A 15,877-nucleotide genomic window follows, 5' to 3' on the forward strand; every position below is an offset into this window, starting at 1 on the left:
CTGCAATTTTATCTAGTTTAGTCTCAGGACTCCGGCTGCAAATAGGAAACCTGGAATGGTCAAGGCATTAAGGTCCTTGCCAGATTTTACCGTTACTGAACAACCATGGCAGCCTCCCAGAATCCACTTTTCACATTGAAATTATAGGAATGCACCACATGAAATTTTCTAAAACTTTTACCAGTCAGACTGCACTCCCCTTGTCCTAGAGTGGCTTTACCAAAACAGGCCCTAATTAACTGTTTTTAATATCCCCCCACCCCCCACCCTCCCAAGCTGAACCCCGTATGGCCTGCCAAGATTCCTTTCCTCTTTGGGGCATGTGCAGGGGGTAGCTTAATCCTGTTAGTATCTGCGACGCTTGTTAGGGCCAAAATCACCCCCTGGATTTCCTCTGTTGAAGGCAGGTGGGTTTCCTCCCATCGCTCCGAGGCCTTCCATCGCACCGCCCTGGCCAAAGCGATCTGCAGGCGGTGGCGGAGTCTTGTAACAACGACAAATGCAGAAGAGGCAGGAAGAAAAACAAGGAACAAGAGCAGTTAAAAGCCATTTGAGTTGATTCAAATTCTACCAGGATTCCACAATTCCAGCTGACCTTGCTACAAACCTTCACCCCACCAAAAATATCCCCAAAGCCCCAAAATTGGACTGACAGGACCATTGCAGGACCAAGTCTCTTTCCCCATGTGACTTGTAGTCAAGCATACTGGAATACAGTTGGCATTATCTCACAGACTATTGCCCTGCTGTGGAGCATGTGAGTAATGCAGTCTGGGAAATGAGAACGTCACATTTCCACCATATTCCTTCACCCAGAATGCAAATGAGGAGCAGTATACTGATACTAGAGCACTATCACAATCCTCCAATTCCAAAATAAGTCTGCAATACTAGTCTTGTGCCCTGACCATATCCTGTTATTTCCATTCCTTTGGCTCTCCCCTCTCCCAGCTGGATTACTGCTATTGCACAGTCTCTTCATTCCAGCAGGGAGAAGACGATGAAAGCATAATTCAGGTTGGAAGGTACCTCAGGAGGTCTCTAGTCCAACCTCCCGCTGAAAGCAGAGTCAGCTATGAGGTCAGACTAGGTTAGTCACAGCTTTATCTAGTCAGGTCTTGTAAGCATCCAAGGAAGAAGACTGCACAACCTCTCTAGGCAACCTGCTCCACTGCTTGAATGTCTTCATGGTGGACCCCCACGCTGGGGCTAAGTGACTACGTAGAGCAGAGCTGCTTTACACCAGGCTCCTGGGTCCATTTATTCTTTGTCCACAGGTTTACAGCAGTGATACGTATATATGCAGTGTTATGTCATATATATATGCATATCATAATTGGTATTAGTACTGTAAATGACTCCATGGTATTGCTTGGTTCTACAGAACACAGACCCAAACTTCTGTAAAATTGTCAATGGGGACATCCCAGGGACTCTCAATGCTCAATTTGCTGGCATGCAGGGGACGCACTAGCAGTAACACAGCACTCCTCCTACCTTTTTCCCTTCCCTACAGATGAAAAATTCTGAGAAATCATGAACTTATCCTGTAGGACACATCACTCCAAGCAGCCAGAGCAAACATGCAAAGTAACTGCTCCCTACATGAATAAAAAGCTGGAATACATGGGCCCAGTAACTCCTAAAACCAAGCACACAGCCAGGATAAATAGTTTCCAAACAGACTATACCTATTTCTGGCCATTAGAGAAACAGCTTATAGATTTCTGGTCTAAATGGTATTATTTCATCATATTCATCTGAACTCACCTTCCCTCTCCATTCCTCTCTTCATCTTCCCCCTTAATTTGTGTAGTACAAACACCCTTACCCTTAGCCACTCCACGGTCCCTACCACTTAGCTACAATAGCTTATAGCCAATTAAAACCGTTCTTCATGACAAAAAAAATTTCCATGATGCAGCAGTCACGATAGATCAAGAAGTCTAAGTAGGAAGGTTTGCAGGAAAATTGTTTATTAGACCAACTCCTATAAACTGCTAAAGGAAGAGGAACTTTTAGGCCAAACTTGACTATGACTGCTGCTGTTTCTGCTGCTGACTGTTAAGTGCTGACCCTGTGAGAGGACTGATCCCCTGTATGACAGAGAGGAATGACATCTGCCACAGAAGCCATGGTCTGTTGTAAAGCTCTGCAGTAAAGTTTAAAACTAAATTAAATACAAAAATTAAAAAAGGAAATAACTAAGCATAACCTCCACTGAGTTTTTGCTTTTTACCTCCTAAGCAGATTAGCTGAACTCATTTTAGCATACTCACTATTACCATACTCATTGTAGCCTATTAGCATAGGAGATAATTGTTTTTAAAACTGGTGACGGACAGAACATTTCTGAAAGCTTGGCTTTATGCCTGCAAGAATCTACTCTCAAAACACTCTTATTCAACAAAGTGCTTCCCATTACCCCATTTAAAAAATAACCATGTATTATTGATAAGATCTTTCTAACAAACGTTTTAGCACTAGCTATCTTGGAAGTAAAGTAAGTAGTTATTAGATTTGGCTCAATCTCCTGAAAATTACCAACCAGTACCAAGGCAAGATTAACTTCTGAAGAGATTTCAGCGGGAGTTAAACAACAGGTCTAGGTAGACAAACAAGCTTCAACTTCAGCAGCGTAGTCCTTAACAATGGAAACAACATAATCTACATTTAAAAGGTGTGCACAAAAAGCAGATGGAGATACATTACCATTCCCATGGCTCCATCAGGTATCATAGCTCCAGGACCAGCTGCAGGAGGTGCGGCAGCTGGGACGTTGGTACCACCCATAGCTCCTCTATTGTTCATGCCAATGGTACCTGGAAAAGAAAACTGAAGAATAGTCCTGGCAGACACAGTAACTGGGGTCTACTCATCACTCCAGAGCCACAAAACACCGTGCAAGCTCCCTGTGGCATTATAGTCAGGGACAGAGTCCTAGTCTATTAACTAGCTTTGCACTATTAGGTAAAGACAAACTGATCTTGCATTCCAGTATTATCTGAAACTACAGCAGGCTCTAACACTCACCACCTTCATTAACCACTAAGCCCCCATCACCTTTTCACTTGCTCTTGTACGTGTGGCCTAAAACTCTAAATGATGTAGTCAAAATATGGAAATACAGTAATCAAGATTATTTCCTGGGCTCAAGGTCTAGCACTACATGTCATACCAGTTTCTGTATCAGTACAAACTTCTGAAGCACATTATAGGCCTGACAGCAACTTCAACAAAGTCTTTTGTTTACTGAACTGAGTCTTTCACAAATGCGTCATACCCAAATTTTGTTATGTTTCCTGTCACATGAACGCTTCCTGTCACTGAACTGGGAGAATATTACTATGACTGAGTTTCTAAATAAGAAGCCAATAAAATAAGACTACTCAAAAAATGTACAGATTTTGTAAAGGAGGAAAGGAACATACATAGAACAAAGATGGCCATAGAACACTCTTACCTCCCATACCCATCTGTCCCATTCGCATATCTGGTGGCTCCCTCTGGAAAAAGAGATACTCATTTCAAATTATAAAAATTCAGGCTTTTTAAATGTAATTATATAAACTCAATGAGTTCTGGGGTTTTACTACTGAAAACTGTGTAGAAAAGTAATTCCCAGGGTAAATGTCAAAAGAAGATCTGAGCTACCTTCACACGATTAACTGCTGAACAAACAGGTCTTATTTAAAATATCTCATTCTGAAAGACTTTTTTTCACAATCACGGTAAAACATCCAGCAGCAAAGCTGCACATGCAGATTTTACCAAAGAGCAGCATAAAGAGATACCCAATATCTGGATGGAAAGGTCTGCTGAGCAGCAGTAACACATTAGATAAAATTAGTTTTGCTACTTCTTCAGCATAGCTAAGAAGCTTTTCGTGCTGAAAGGAATGCAAGCTTACATAAAGATGCAGCACTGGGTCACTTGCATTAAAATACCAGTTAGTGAGTTCAATTTCTCTTTTATTAACTGAGCATAGGGGACACATCACAGATCTCCCTCACTGCAAAACTAGGAGCACCTCCTCACTTCAGCGAGAATACTACTTTTTCCACAGTGGGAACTGAAGAACAGATTTCAGTCTCAGTGCCTCTATCATATGAAGGCACTATTATTTAGAGAAATCAGGAGTTCTGCTATGCAGGGTAATATTCATACATTTAGGTCAGTCACACAGTTTGGGCCCTTTTGGTCTGACATATATTCAGCTATTTTGCTTAGGGGCCAATTTTTCGCTAGGATACATGAACACTTGCTACCCAGTTGTATCGATGCCATTATACCACCTCGATAGCACTACAGCTGCCTCCACAATAGAGTTGCCAGAACTGCAAATGAATTGTAAGGCAGTTCTTTATAGAACTAGATATACAGCTATTCAAAGGCAGGTTACCACACATTTTACATTACAAGAAAATACTTGACCAACTGACATTTAAGTACAAGCAATTACCATGCCTACAGCAGTGCCTCAAGTTGGGATCACTTCATCTAAGCATGACTAAGACAGACTGCAGGCTAGGGATACAGCTGGGTGTATGACCATAACAGGGTTCTGCAGCAGTCAGGAGAGTACATCTTTGTTACTGTTACAGTAAAATTAGTTAGCATACATTCTTCCGAACAGCAAGACAGCTAGCGAGGATCCTACACAAACAGCAGTGCCACATTAACTGGAGTATTTATACTTCCCAGAGTAAACTGTATTAAGATTGGAAGGAGTCAATAATTTAGGGCAGAATGTGCTAAAGATGCAGAGTCTCTCAACCAACAAGTTAAGCATTCACAGAAAGCCCTGTACTGTGGAAGGGCAAAAATCTCATGTCAGTGTCCAAATGTAATGGGAAGGTAGAAGCACTCATACCGCATCAGCAAAATTCCCTTTAAAGCCTTCCTGCTGGCGTCTCATCATCTCTTCTTGCTGCCTTCTCATTTCCTCCTCACGGCGCCTGCGTTCTTCCTCTTGCCTGCAAAAAAAGGTCCAAGGATGCTCAGCACAATGTACACCAACCCTTTGCATCACAGTGTTGCAGTGCTGCCTAATTGGTCTTGTTTGGAAACCTACAACTTTAAGAACATTATTTTGCTGAGGCTGTAAAATATTAGGTACCTCATGACAAAAACAGAAACATGTACATGCACCAAGACAGTTCCAACACTTTCAATTTTAAGGAGTTTATAATAAACCCAACATGAGCACACCCACATGTGAGTCTCATGAGGAGCAGCTGAGGGAACTGGGTGTGTTTAGCCTGGAGAAAAGGAGGCTCAGGGGAGACCTTATCACTCTCTACAACTACCTCAAAGGAGGTTGCAGCAAGGTGAGTGTCGGTCTCCTTTCCGAAGTAACAAGTGATAGGGCAGGCAGACAGGGCCTCAAGTTGCACCAGGGGAGGTTTAGATTGGATATTATGAAAAATTTCTTCACTGAAAGGGTTGTCAAGCACTGGAACAGGCCACCTAGGGAAGTGGTTGAGTCACCATCCCTGGAGGTATTTAGAAGTGTAGATGCAGCACTTAGGGACATAGTTTAGTGGTGGACCTGGCAGTGTTAGTTTAATGGTTGGACTCAATGATCTTAGAGGTCTTTTCCAACCTAAATGATTCTATGATTCCATGTACACAGCAGCTCCCAAATGCATGCATTACATTGCATGTAGTCAGCATGTAAGCCAGACAGTTCTCATGCCCCTTCTATTACAGAAGTAGTCTTCCTGGAGCTTCTCAAAATGACCCTGAGACAAGGAAGAGATAGAATGGGGAGAGAAACCTCTGCGACTAAGTTACACCTCAAATGAACAGATAGATGCTAGAATGGGGTTTCCCAACCTGCAGCACTGAAGCCACCAAATCACTGCCCAGATTCTGATTTTTCTATCTGACTCGGTCAAGGAGCTAAACTAAGACACAGAACTGTAAGAAACCAAATACCAATCAGTGGAAGAAACCCCTAACTCTCCCATCTTAAACCAACTGTACACTCTTCCTATGAACAAAAAGGCCCAAAATAACAGCCACACTTTAGGCAGTAATTAAATTGTCACACTGAACAATTAGGTGCATTGAAGAAGTGTTTCATTCCATAATATTATGGATTCACAGAATTTCATAACCTGTCCCCTTACCTGAGTTCCAACTGTTTACGTTTTTGTACTTCTTGGTTATGCAATTCCTCCATTCTCCTCAGCTCTTCCTGGCGTCTCATTAAATCTGTAAGAGACAGCAGTAAAAAACCCAATCAAACTCATCTGCCATGCCACCTCTTATCGATTCCTGAACTAGAACTGTAACACACAAGAGAATAAAATAACAGAGCCTCTAGCAATACAGTAACATCTCTCCATTCATTTGCCACTACCACGCTTGGTTAGAAGTCAAGCAGCTACACCATGGCTCACCTTCAGTGGGCTCTAGCCAGTTTACTGAGCCACCCACCCCTGGATGTTGCAGGGCCATGTTCTGATACTGTATTTATCTTTGACTGGTACCTTGCCGCATGAGCATAACTTGGTGCTCATGGCGAGCTGCTTCCATTTCCATTTCCAGCTTCTCTCGAGCTTCCTTGATGTTGCGGTCTACTTGTTCTTGCTGCTGCTTCTCCATTTCTATTAGAGCCTTCCAACGCATGGCATATTCATACTCAAAGCTGCCAGGCTGTGCAAATCGAGGAGGCTGCTCACGCTCCCTTTCAAACAAGGAAAAGCTAGTGAATGCTTAAACAGAGCAAGGAGGAATCAAGAAAAATACAGTTGTGCGTTAAATGCAATGGCAGATCCTTTTAACAGTTATAAATGCATTTCTTAGTGCAACAAACAAGGAACTGCTTTGTCTTCTACTTTCTCACAAACAGGTATGCCTGAGATACCAGTTTGTCTGCTCCTCTGGAATCATCTTATTGAAAGGAGAAACTTACACAGAATCTTCCTGCAGGATTAATTATACATAGAAACTGTGTCCTGCCCTCCTCCATAACAAGCAATGACACTGCTTTCATAAGACACCGAAAGATTCAGGGTAAAGACATTTAGAAATACTCTTGAAATAGACAGCCTTTGCTCCTGCTGCACATCTTATGGACAGATCCACTCCACAAACAAACACTGCTCAAACATGCGTGTTTATTTCACTAATCTCTGCAGCCCCTGCACCTGGAACACATGACTATTCCTAACTCAGCCTCCCAGCTCTTGAAGTTCTCATCTTCCTTACTTGAAAAATTCATGAGCTCACATGGTTTGCTAACTCCCACTGCTTGGATCACGATACCTACTTACACTGGAAAGCCTTCAAAGACCATGGCTTTATACCTGGATAGCTCTACAATCTCCTAATGCTATTCACATCATTCCTTAAATTTTCACTGTGGATTCAAATCTATTTCCTCTACGGACTTTCCGTAATACTTAGAGCAAGTAACTTAAGTCTTTGCTTCAGCTTCTCATCTGAACAAGGGGATCTCACATTATCTCAAACTGACAAAATTTTTTATTCCACAGGTAGTCTCATCTCCTGTCGCATGGCAGGCACATACTTGTGATACTGCTGGTTTTTGATGACTAGTTTCTCTGGTAGTCCCTCTTCATCATCATACTGATCCATGGGCTCCACGGTGACAGGCCGAGGGAATCTGTAAAGATAAGATGGGGTGCTTTAAAGAAAATTCAAGAATGAGCTTGCAGTGTAGGAAAGCACGTGTACTGTGCCTGAACTTATAAAATACTGCTTTTAGCACAATTCGAAGAAACTCAGAGCAGTTGAGGGTCTCAACCAAAGTAAAACCAGAAATCACTTTGAACGCTTCTTTCTTTCTAGAATAGGAGCTGAAATGTTAATCAAAATCCTTGTTGAATCCAAACCAAAATCGTACTGAAAGAACACTTGCAGTTACTGGTTCAAATTAACAGCTTAACTGGAACCTGACATCCTCCAGTAGGATCTACTCAGCATGAAGTCTTGTAGTTCCTAGAGCCTGTTTTTTCTCCCTCTCCTCCCAATCATGGCCGCACAAGTCCTTGTGTGCTTTTTTATAGCTGCCTAAAGCTAAGAGTAACTACAACCTCACTGGAGGTTGCTGGCTGTACCGTTCAGTCATACTCTCCCAGTGAGACCACCACATGCCATTACTGCCAAGCAGCAACGCTCTGTAAGTATCTGTTGGGCCCTGTCTGAATTTCTGCCTCAAGAAATCCACTGGTGCACTTCACAACACAGACATTGCATATGTGTGCTTCTGTCCCCCTGTGCAGAAGAAAGTATTTAACAGAAGTGTCCCTAGTCTCTGAATTAGCTCCCCACCACAGCACTAACACTGCTTATCCCCAGCACAAAGCAGCACTGCAGCTTCTCGTTAGCTCCTCAACCCCATTTGCTAGAACTGGGGAAATGGAAGAGAAATGATCATGCTACGGGCAAGCAGTGCCCAGACTCCAGCAGGAAGGCAGGATATGAGAGGCTAAAATCTCTCTCCTCAGCTGAAGATCCACAATGTAGGTTTTCACTTCAATGTGACATATTCCATTATTAATAGTCTTATTTTCCAATGTGAACCAATTCCAACCAGCTTATCTAGCTGTTACTGTCATGAACTACGACAAATCAGAACAAATTTAATCAAAAACAAACCATAACTAGAAATAAGCAACATACCAGTTTGCTGTACTAGTTATCAGAATCTAATATACTAATAGGTACAAAAAGATAGAATGTTACCCTCAGATGCTCTCAGTTACACACTGGTAGTGATTAGTTTTGCATGATCACTTTTAAAAATTTGTTTTCATGGTTCTTTCAGGATATAGACTTCTGAATCAGCAAAAGCTCCCTAACAGCAATCCTCCTGCAGAGCACTACACACTATGCTGGTTATCCCCAAAGACTCTCAAGAAGAAAACCAGATATTAAAAAAAAACCCCAAACAAAAAAAACCCACCAAACCCACACCAACCCCCAAAACCACCTGCTTTTTGAAACTGAACATGCTTGTGTACAACTGTGCCATATGCAGGCCTCCAAGAAAAAGAAGTGAGAAGCACAAAGCTTATAAAATTACTTTAGAAATCAGCAATATAGCCCCAATTTCAGGAAGTATTCTATTCACAAATTCTAGGTGCATACATACAAAATACACAGTAATTTTTATTTCCAAGAGATCGAAAACAGTTCCCTCTTAATAGTTAGAGCAACAAGCCATGCTCTGTGGAACGCATCTAGAACTAGTCATTTACTTGAGCAAGTTCACATAATTATACAAGAACATGCTTTGTTGCCTTATGACATTCAAGCACAAGGAACACAGTTTATTATGGTGAAAACTCCAAATAATCCAATCTATCTGACCAGCTTCTCTGACAGATCCCATGCCCACAGTGGTGGATCAGCATTCCACCCCAGCAGTTCATGCTGCTGAGTGGAGTCCCATCCCAAGACTTGCCTCTGAAGCGACTGAGAGTGTACAATTAACATACTTGCACTTCGTTTCCAAGAAATTAAATGGATTGTCTCTGAAATAGCTCCTGCTTCTTAAAGGCTGCTTTAATTGCCCTAAGGAGGCTTTATTGAGAAAGAGCTTATTGGAAAGTTTTATGCACTTACCCCACTAGCAGCTTCCCAGAAGAAAGTTTTCAGACCTGAGTTTCAGCACAGACTCACTCTTATTGGAACAAAGCTAAGTAAAGTTCTCCCTGGACAAATCACCTACCACCTCCTGCCCCATATCTCAGCTGTCCTGCTCTGGTGTTAAGAAACATTGCTCACAAGCCAATGCCACCCATCAACCTGCACACATGCCAGTATAGCAGTTCTTGCCCTCCACACTTACGTAGTTAGCAGGAAAGACCCATCACTACATCTATCCAGGGCTTTCCTAGCAGCAGGCTTCCCTGAGAACTCCACAATGCCTTTCCCAGAGGATCGTCCTCTGTCATCCACAATAACCACAGCCCTTTCCACCTGGCCAAACACTGAGAAGGCTTCCTCCAGGAGCTCATTGGACACAAACTGAGGCAGGTTCCTGACTGTCAGCGATGCGCTGTGGCATGCAAAACGCACTCTTAGCTGCTTCCCACGTAGAGGCATGTTGTCTAGTTCCACCTTTGCAATCTCTGCCAGAGTGCGAGTTTCCTGAAGATAAAAAAAGTTATCATTAAAACTCTCAATGCAGTACAGAATCAGACAGTCACAGTCACAACAGAGTCACAAACCTATTTCCCTGAACAAGCACTTCACAGAGAGAAACAAATAATCCTCCCATAGCATGGTAGAAAGTGTCCTAACAAACCATAGCTATTATCAATGACTCTAGCTGAATAGGCATGTACAGTGTGGGGGGAGAAATGTATCAGATATAAGCTTAATCCAACAGCCAGTATGAAGTAAGCAAACAATTAAATGATTGTTATCTATCAGACATAATTATATTAAGGCTACAAAGCACGCCTTTATTTTTTTTTAAATAAATACATTAAAAAAATAAAAACCAAGATTCAACTCTTACCCAAGTCTGATAACTGTAAAAGGAAATGCTGATTATATGACAATCCCTGAAAGACATCCTATGCCAATTTCACACCTTTCCACTCATTTAAGTCACTTACCAAGCAGCTACACTACAGCAAAGCACCCCAGACTTCAGTGTGGGAACCTCATGCTCCATCCACTCACCTTGGGGGTTTCAGAAAAGTAGTACACAAGTTGATAAAGTCTGAGAACCATTACTCTATGTTGGTAGCTACCTCCCTCCTAGCCATGCTTCAACACAATCATCTAGAGATCCCCTACCTCAAGGGCATTCGTCACTCCTGCATGACACTCCTCCAATACTGCATGACAACCTATGTTCACAGAAATTTCATGTTCACACCCTTCCAGAAAATGGAAGTCCACCTTGTCTATAATAGCATCATGTTCATGTGTTCTTTCTGTTTTCCACCAGCTGGCTTCAGAATAACTTTATCAGATATCTCATAAATCCTGCCACAAGCTGCCTGAATTCATATTCCTTCCCATAACAAGCTCTAGACAAACCACTTGCAGAAGCTGATCCCATATTCCAGGTTACTAAAATCAACAGCAGGCTTAACTAGCAAGATATCTGAACATCTACTACTTCCAATTAGCAATACTCCTCCAGTGTGAGTCATTGCCACAAAAACACCCCAAAGGCAGCAAGTCACTCACCAGCCTGATAAAGCCAAAGCCTTTGTCCTTGTGTATGAAGACTTCACCTGCCTTGCCATACTTCTCAAATAACTTTCTCATCTCTTCTTCTGTAATATCTGGGGGCAGATTCCCCACAAACAGGCGGCTTCTTTGGGTGAAGGTCTTTTCACCAGGTTTCCGGAAATTCTTCAGGTCAATAGTCAGGCCTTCATCTGAGGGGAATAAGGTACACAGCTGCTCTACAGTTGGGGGGATAAATTCTATTAGGTTTCATCACAGTGAACACAGAGACATAGGCAATACAGATAACACCACCCATTCACTTTGGTCTCAAACCTCTCCAGCCATCTCTACAGCAATAAAGGGTTTTTATTTCAAAATGGGCCCATATTCTTTTTAAAGGAAACACATGCTTGGACCTCAGTGCTCATTAACAGCAGTGAAAGGTAGTCTAGAACTGGAGAAAAGGAGAACATTGCAGCGTGAAATTACGTGAGATATTTCACTCAACTTTTGGAGATCTGGTCAAGATGACTGGCCTGCAACAAAATCAACTGTAGTCACAAAACAGGATTTTGCTGTTACCACTTGAATAATTATAGAAAAGCCACAGTTTGGCCAGCAACCAGATTTTTACTGGGGGGAAAAAAAAAATAAAACAACCCCAAACAACCCCAGATGTCTAGAAAAATATGCATGTGAGAGGAAATTTTGCCTAGACAGGTAACATTTGAGATAGCTGTCTTTCTACAAGATAGGATTTGGGTTCCAAGCTGAAGAAAAGGCTGGAATGGTGAAAATAGTGAAAAAAATACCCCCAAAACCAGCCATATAGGTGAGGCCTCAGAAAAATTACAAAGTTCATTACAAAAAATCTATATAAATAATGCTATATCTAACACTAGTGAACAAGACAGATAGTAGGAACATGCTCAAATCCCCACATGCATATACAATCTTTAACCCTTAATTCAGCAAGAGTCCAGCACGATCCTGGAAGCTCTGCTATATGCCAGACACAGGGGTGGCTTTATCATCACTTTCTCTTCCTGTGTCCTATTTTCGTAAATATATACAGAACTTCCCCACACAGGACAGCAAGCCATAGAAAGCAATCCCTTGGCTTTGCAGAGGACACGCCTCATGGCCACACATACAAAATAAACTACAAACATGAGTGGCTTGATTCAGGCTACAAAGCACGGCACTAACCACGAAAGGTTATTCATGCCAAGACAATGCATGCAAGACATGCAAGGACAGCTCTTTTATAAGAACAAGCACACCTCCCTGGATAACACTAAAAAAAAAAAAACCCCAAACTGGAAGACTGACAGCATATCTATAGAAAAGTAGTGAGAGTAAGTTACCGACTTCACACAGCAAGGGTGCACAAGTGAAGTGTTTTGTCTTGTGAACTTCTTCACACTATTATCACGGATATTTGGGGATCAATTGCAAGGCCTGTGAATACACTACTACTATCACTGTTCTGCCTTAAGTAGATCCACTCAAAAGAATGTGAGCAGTCACTCACTACAAACTGATCCCTGCAAGAATACCACAATACAGTTGTTGTGCTGTATTGTTTCCAACCTAACTGGAAACGGACTGGTTTGCCACCCTTGTCTACTATCTTCTATGAACTGATAAGGAGCCTGTTTAACAGGGCCACCTAATAAAAATACGCAAGATTTTTTTTACTAGCCCAGTGTCTCTGCATGTGTGTGTATGTAGTTAAACCTGCAACTTTGACAGAAAAAAACACACAGAGAAATCATACAAAGTGCACATGTGACTTCTACATGCTTTTGAACAGACAAAGTGTCCAAACTTTAAAAAAAAATTTCTAATGTATTTAAAGCACTTCCTCCCCCAAAAACGTTAATGGCAATGCCCTGCCACCATACTTCTAAACTACCAAATTAGATCAGTTAAGGCCCCAGAAGCCATTAATGCATATTGTGCTCACAAGCACCCCCTCTGTATCCCAAGTAACAGAGCTACAGTCCACACTGATTAAGAACAAACCCGGAAACACACTAGATTAGAAGTAACAGCCATCATCAACATCAGCTAGTACTTGAATGCTGAAATACTAAGTAAAGCTGGGCATCTCCTGGCCCCTCCCATGTAAAAATTTAGTCTTAACAGGTGACAGCAGATTGCTGTAACAACGTTCTTACTACAACTATATCTTTACAGCTAGCACATTTATTTTACTAGTACTTAAGGAAACCTGTGTTGAGAAGCCCTCTGTTATGGTTGGGAAAAAAAGGAAACAAAGCCAACAGAAAACAGGTCATCTCGTATTTGTAAGGGTTACAGAAACACTGTTATGTGTTCAGAGACTTCCAAACTCTTTAAGTGAGTTTTTCTTGAAAATTTGAGACAAAGAAGAAACCTCTACATCACTGCCCAGTTTCAGGAACACAAGAAACGTACAAACAAATCCCAGTCAAACCTATAGGAGCCGCATGCATCTTTGAGTAGACTGAGAAAAAAACGCACAACAAAAAACAACCCAGCTGCAATTCAAACCACCGTCTCCAACAATGGAAAAACCTGGCTATTGCAAGTGAACAGCGAATGCAAATCGCGGTCTGCTTAAGGACCCGAGCGTTTATTGTTTAAAATAGAAAGGGCGGGTTCTGTTTCCGCCAAGACCTGTTGCACCCGTATGGACCGGCGGCTAACCGGGACCCGAAGTTACCCTCTGCAGCAAGGACGGTCGCTCAACGCCTACCCAAAGCGGGGCCGGGCGGCCCCCCGCGGCGGGCCCGGGACTCACTCTGGCTGTTGGCCTGCTGCCCGTTGGCGGGGATGGACGGTGGCGGGTGCTGCTGGTGCTGGTGCTGTTTCCGCGGAGTGTGGTTCTGCTTCTCCATGTTGAAGCCCTTGTTACCCTGCATCTTCCCCACCTAGAGACAGACGCGCCCGGTCGGCCACGGCCCAGAGCTCGACCTCGGCTCCTGCCCGCGGCCCCCAGGTGGCTCCCGCCGCCCCCGGCCCCGCCTCACCGGGGCCCGCCCGCCAAAGCGGCCGCGTGCAGCGGTGGGGCGGGGCGGGCCGGGCTGCGCCGCGCAGGCCGCGGCGGGCCCCGGCAGGGCCCTAACGGCGGCGGCCGCCTGGGAGTGCCCACCCCGCAGCGGAGCGGAGCCGAGCCGCAGTCCTACTACCGTCGTAGCCTCACCTGGTGGCGGACACCGGCGCCGAAGCAGATCGCGGCCTCCTCGCCCCGCCGCAGCCTGGAGAGGAGCGCGCTCGCGGCCGGAACTCGCGCAGCCTAATCAGGCGCCCGCCACCCGCACTCCCATTGGCCTCCCGCACTACAGCGCCGCGCCGCCACTGGCCGTGCTCGCCGCCACTCACAGCGCGGCCGCGGCGGGGCGGGACTAGCCGCCCCGGCAGCCCTCCACGCGGAGCTGATTGGCTGCGCGGCGGCGGCAGGCCGTCGCACGCGCTGCCAATCATCGCCGCGGGCATAGCGCTTGGGTGAGAGGCGAACGAGGGACAAAGGAGCCCGGCGAGCCGCCGGAGCGCGCCGCGCAGGCGCAGTGAGGCCGCGGGACGCGCAGGCGCGGCTGGAGCCGCTCGCTTTAAAGAGACAGCGGCGGGGCTTGGGCGCGTGCCGTGCCGCGCGCTTCCCCTGCTCCTCTTCTCGCTCGCTTCCCCCCCCCCCCCCCCCCCCCCCCGCCGCGTGCTCGGGCGAGGGGCGGCCTCTCCGCCCGGCTCTGCCCGTCCGTTGCGGCCCGTGAGTACCGGCGGACCGGGTCTTCTCAAGGTGCCGCGGGCCAGTGCCAGCCCCGTGCCCGCTCCCTTCCCCGCTCCCTTCCCCGCTTAGTCGCGGGCGCCCACTTCCTTCCCCCTCGCCCTCCGGACGCCGTTCCCGCTGCCCCGTTGTGGGAGGGCAGCCGGCTCGGCAGGAGGAACAGGCCTGCGGGAGCGGGGAGGGCCCTGCCGTGCCCCGCTGCCGGTGGCTGCGGAGTGCCAGTGAACGGTCTCGGGCGCCGCGGCAGCGTGGTCGTTCACTGCCTCCGGCGGGCTTGATTTCACCGCCTTTCAATAAAACCTCCCGCTTCCCTCCGTGTCGCGTCACACGTAACCGGGAGGGGTGCCGTGCGCCCGCGGCCAGCCCGCTCCCTGGGCGCGGGAGCCCCGCGGTGGCTCGCAGTCCTCCCGGAGCGGGGAGCAGCCGGCGGCGTGGCCGGTTCGCAGCTCCGCTGTCCCCTCCTGACGGCCGTAAATCCGCCTTTCCCTCCCCAGAGCGCGGGAGGTCGCCCCGGCGTCTCCTCCCGGCCCCGGCGCTGCGCAGCCCGGTGTGCCTCCGGGCCCCAGCCCACGCTCGGCCCCTGCGCCCCCCGCCTTCCCCGCGGGGAGGCACAAAAGCAGCCCGGGAGGGGGCTGCTTCCCGGGGCGGAGGGAGGGAAGGACGGGGACGGCCACGGGGGGAATGGTGCCCCCCGGGACGGAGCCCGCGGGGGGTGGTGGTGGGGCAAGCCTGGCTGGGGGGAGCTGCGCGGGGGGGTGCGGCTGGGCCCGCGGGTGGGTGGATGGGGGAGGGGTGCCCGCTGTAAGGGGTGTCGCGGGTGGAAGTGCCGCGGGTGGAGGAGGGGAGCCCGGGTGGGGGCTGTCATGGTTGGGGGAGGGGAGCCCGGGGGTGTGGGGGGTACCGTGGGTGGGGGAGGGCAGCCGGGGGGCACGGAGGGGG

At 46.3% G+C, this 15,877-nt stretch overlaps 1 protein-coding gene across 6 annotated transcripts; it reads right to left on the minus strand.

The window, feature by feature from the left end:
* Positions 1 to 288: 288 nt before the first annotated feature.
* On the minus strand, positions 289 to 15,058 carry NONO (non-POU domain containing octamer binding). 6 transcript variants are annotated; one of them, XM_075720419.1, is made up of 11 exons: positions 15,037 to 15,058; positions 13,913 to 14,089; positions 11,185 to 11,405; positions 9,827 to 10,128; positions 7,541 to 7,636; positions 6,498 to 6,694; positions 6,135 to 6,219; positions 4,874 to 4,976; positions 3,464 to 3,506; positions 2,713 to 2,822; positions 289 to 483 (listed from the first exon to the last, which is right to left on the minus strand). In XM_075720419.1, the coding sequence occupies exons 2-11, from the start codon at positions 14,076 to 14,078 to the stop codon at positions 346 to 348; spliced, it is 1,461 nt and encodes a 486-aa protein (XP_075576534.1). In that variant the 5' UTR covers positions 14,079 to 14,089; positions 15,037 to 15,058; the 3' UTR covers positions 289 to 345. The 6 variants fall into 6 exon arrangements, with proteins under 6 accessions (XP_075576534.1, XP_075576532.1, XP_075576531.1 ...); XM_075720417.1 differs by lacking the exon at positions 15,037 to 15,058 and adding an exon at positions 14,360 to 14,390 and having other exon boundaries at positions 11,185 to 11,378; positions 13,958 to 14,087; XM_075720416.1 differs by lacking the exon at positions 15,037 to 15,058 and adding an exon at positions 14,360 to 14,390 and having other exon boundaries at positions 13,913 to 14,087.
* Between the last annotated feature and the right edge of the window lie 819 nt (positions 15,059 to 15,877).

This window comes from Pelecanus crispus, chromosome 13, assembly GCF_030463565.1.
Source record: "Pelecanus crispus isolate bPelCri1 chromosome 13, bPelCri1.pri, whole genome shotgun sequence".
NCBI lineage: Eukaryota > Metazoa > Chordata > Aves > Pelecaniformes > Pelecanidae > Pelecanus > Pelecanus crispus.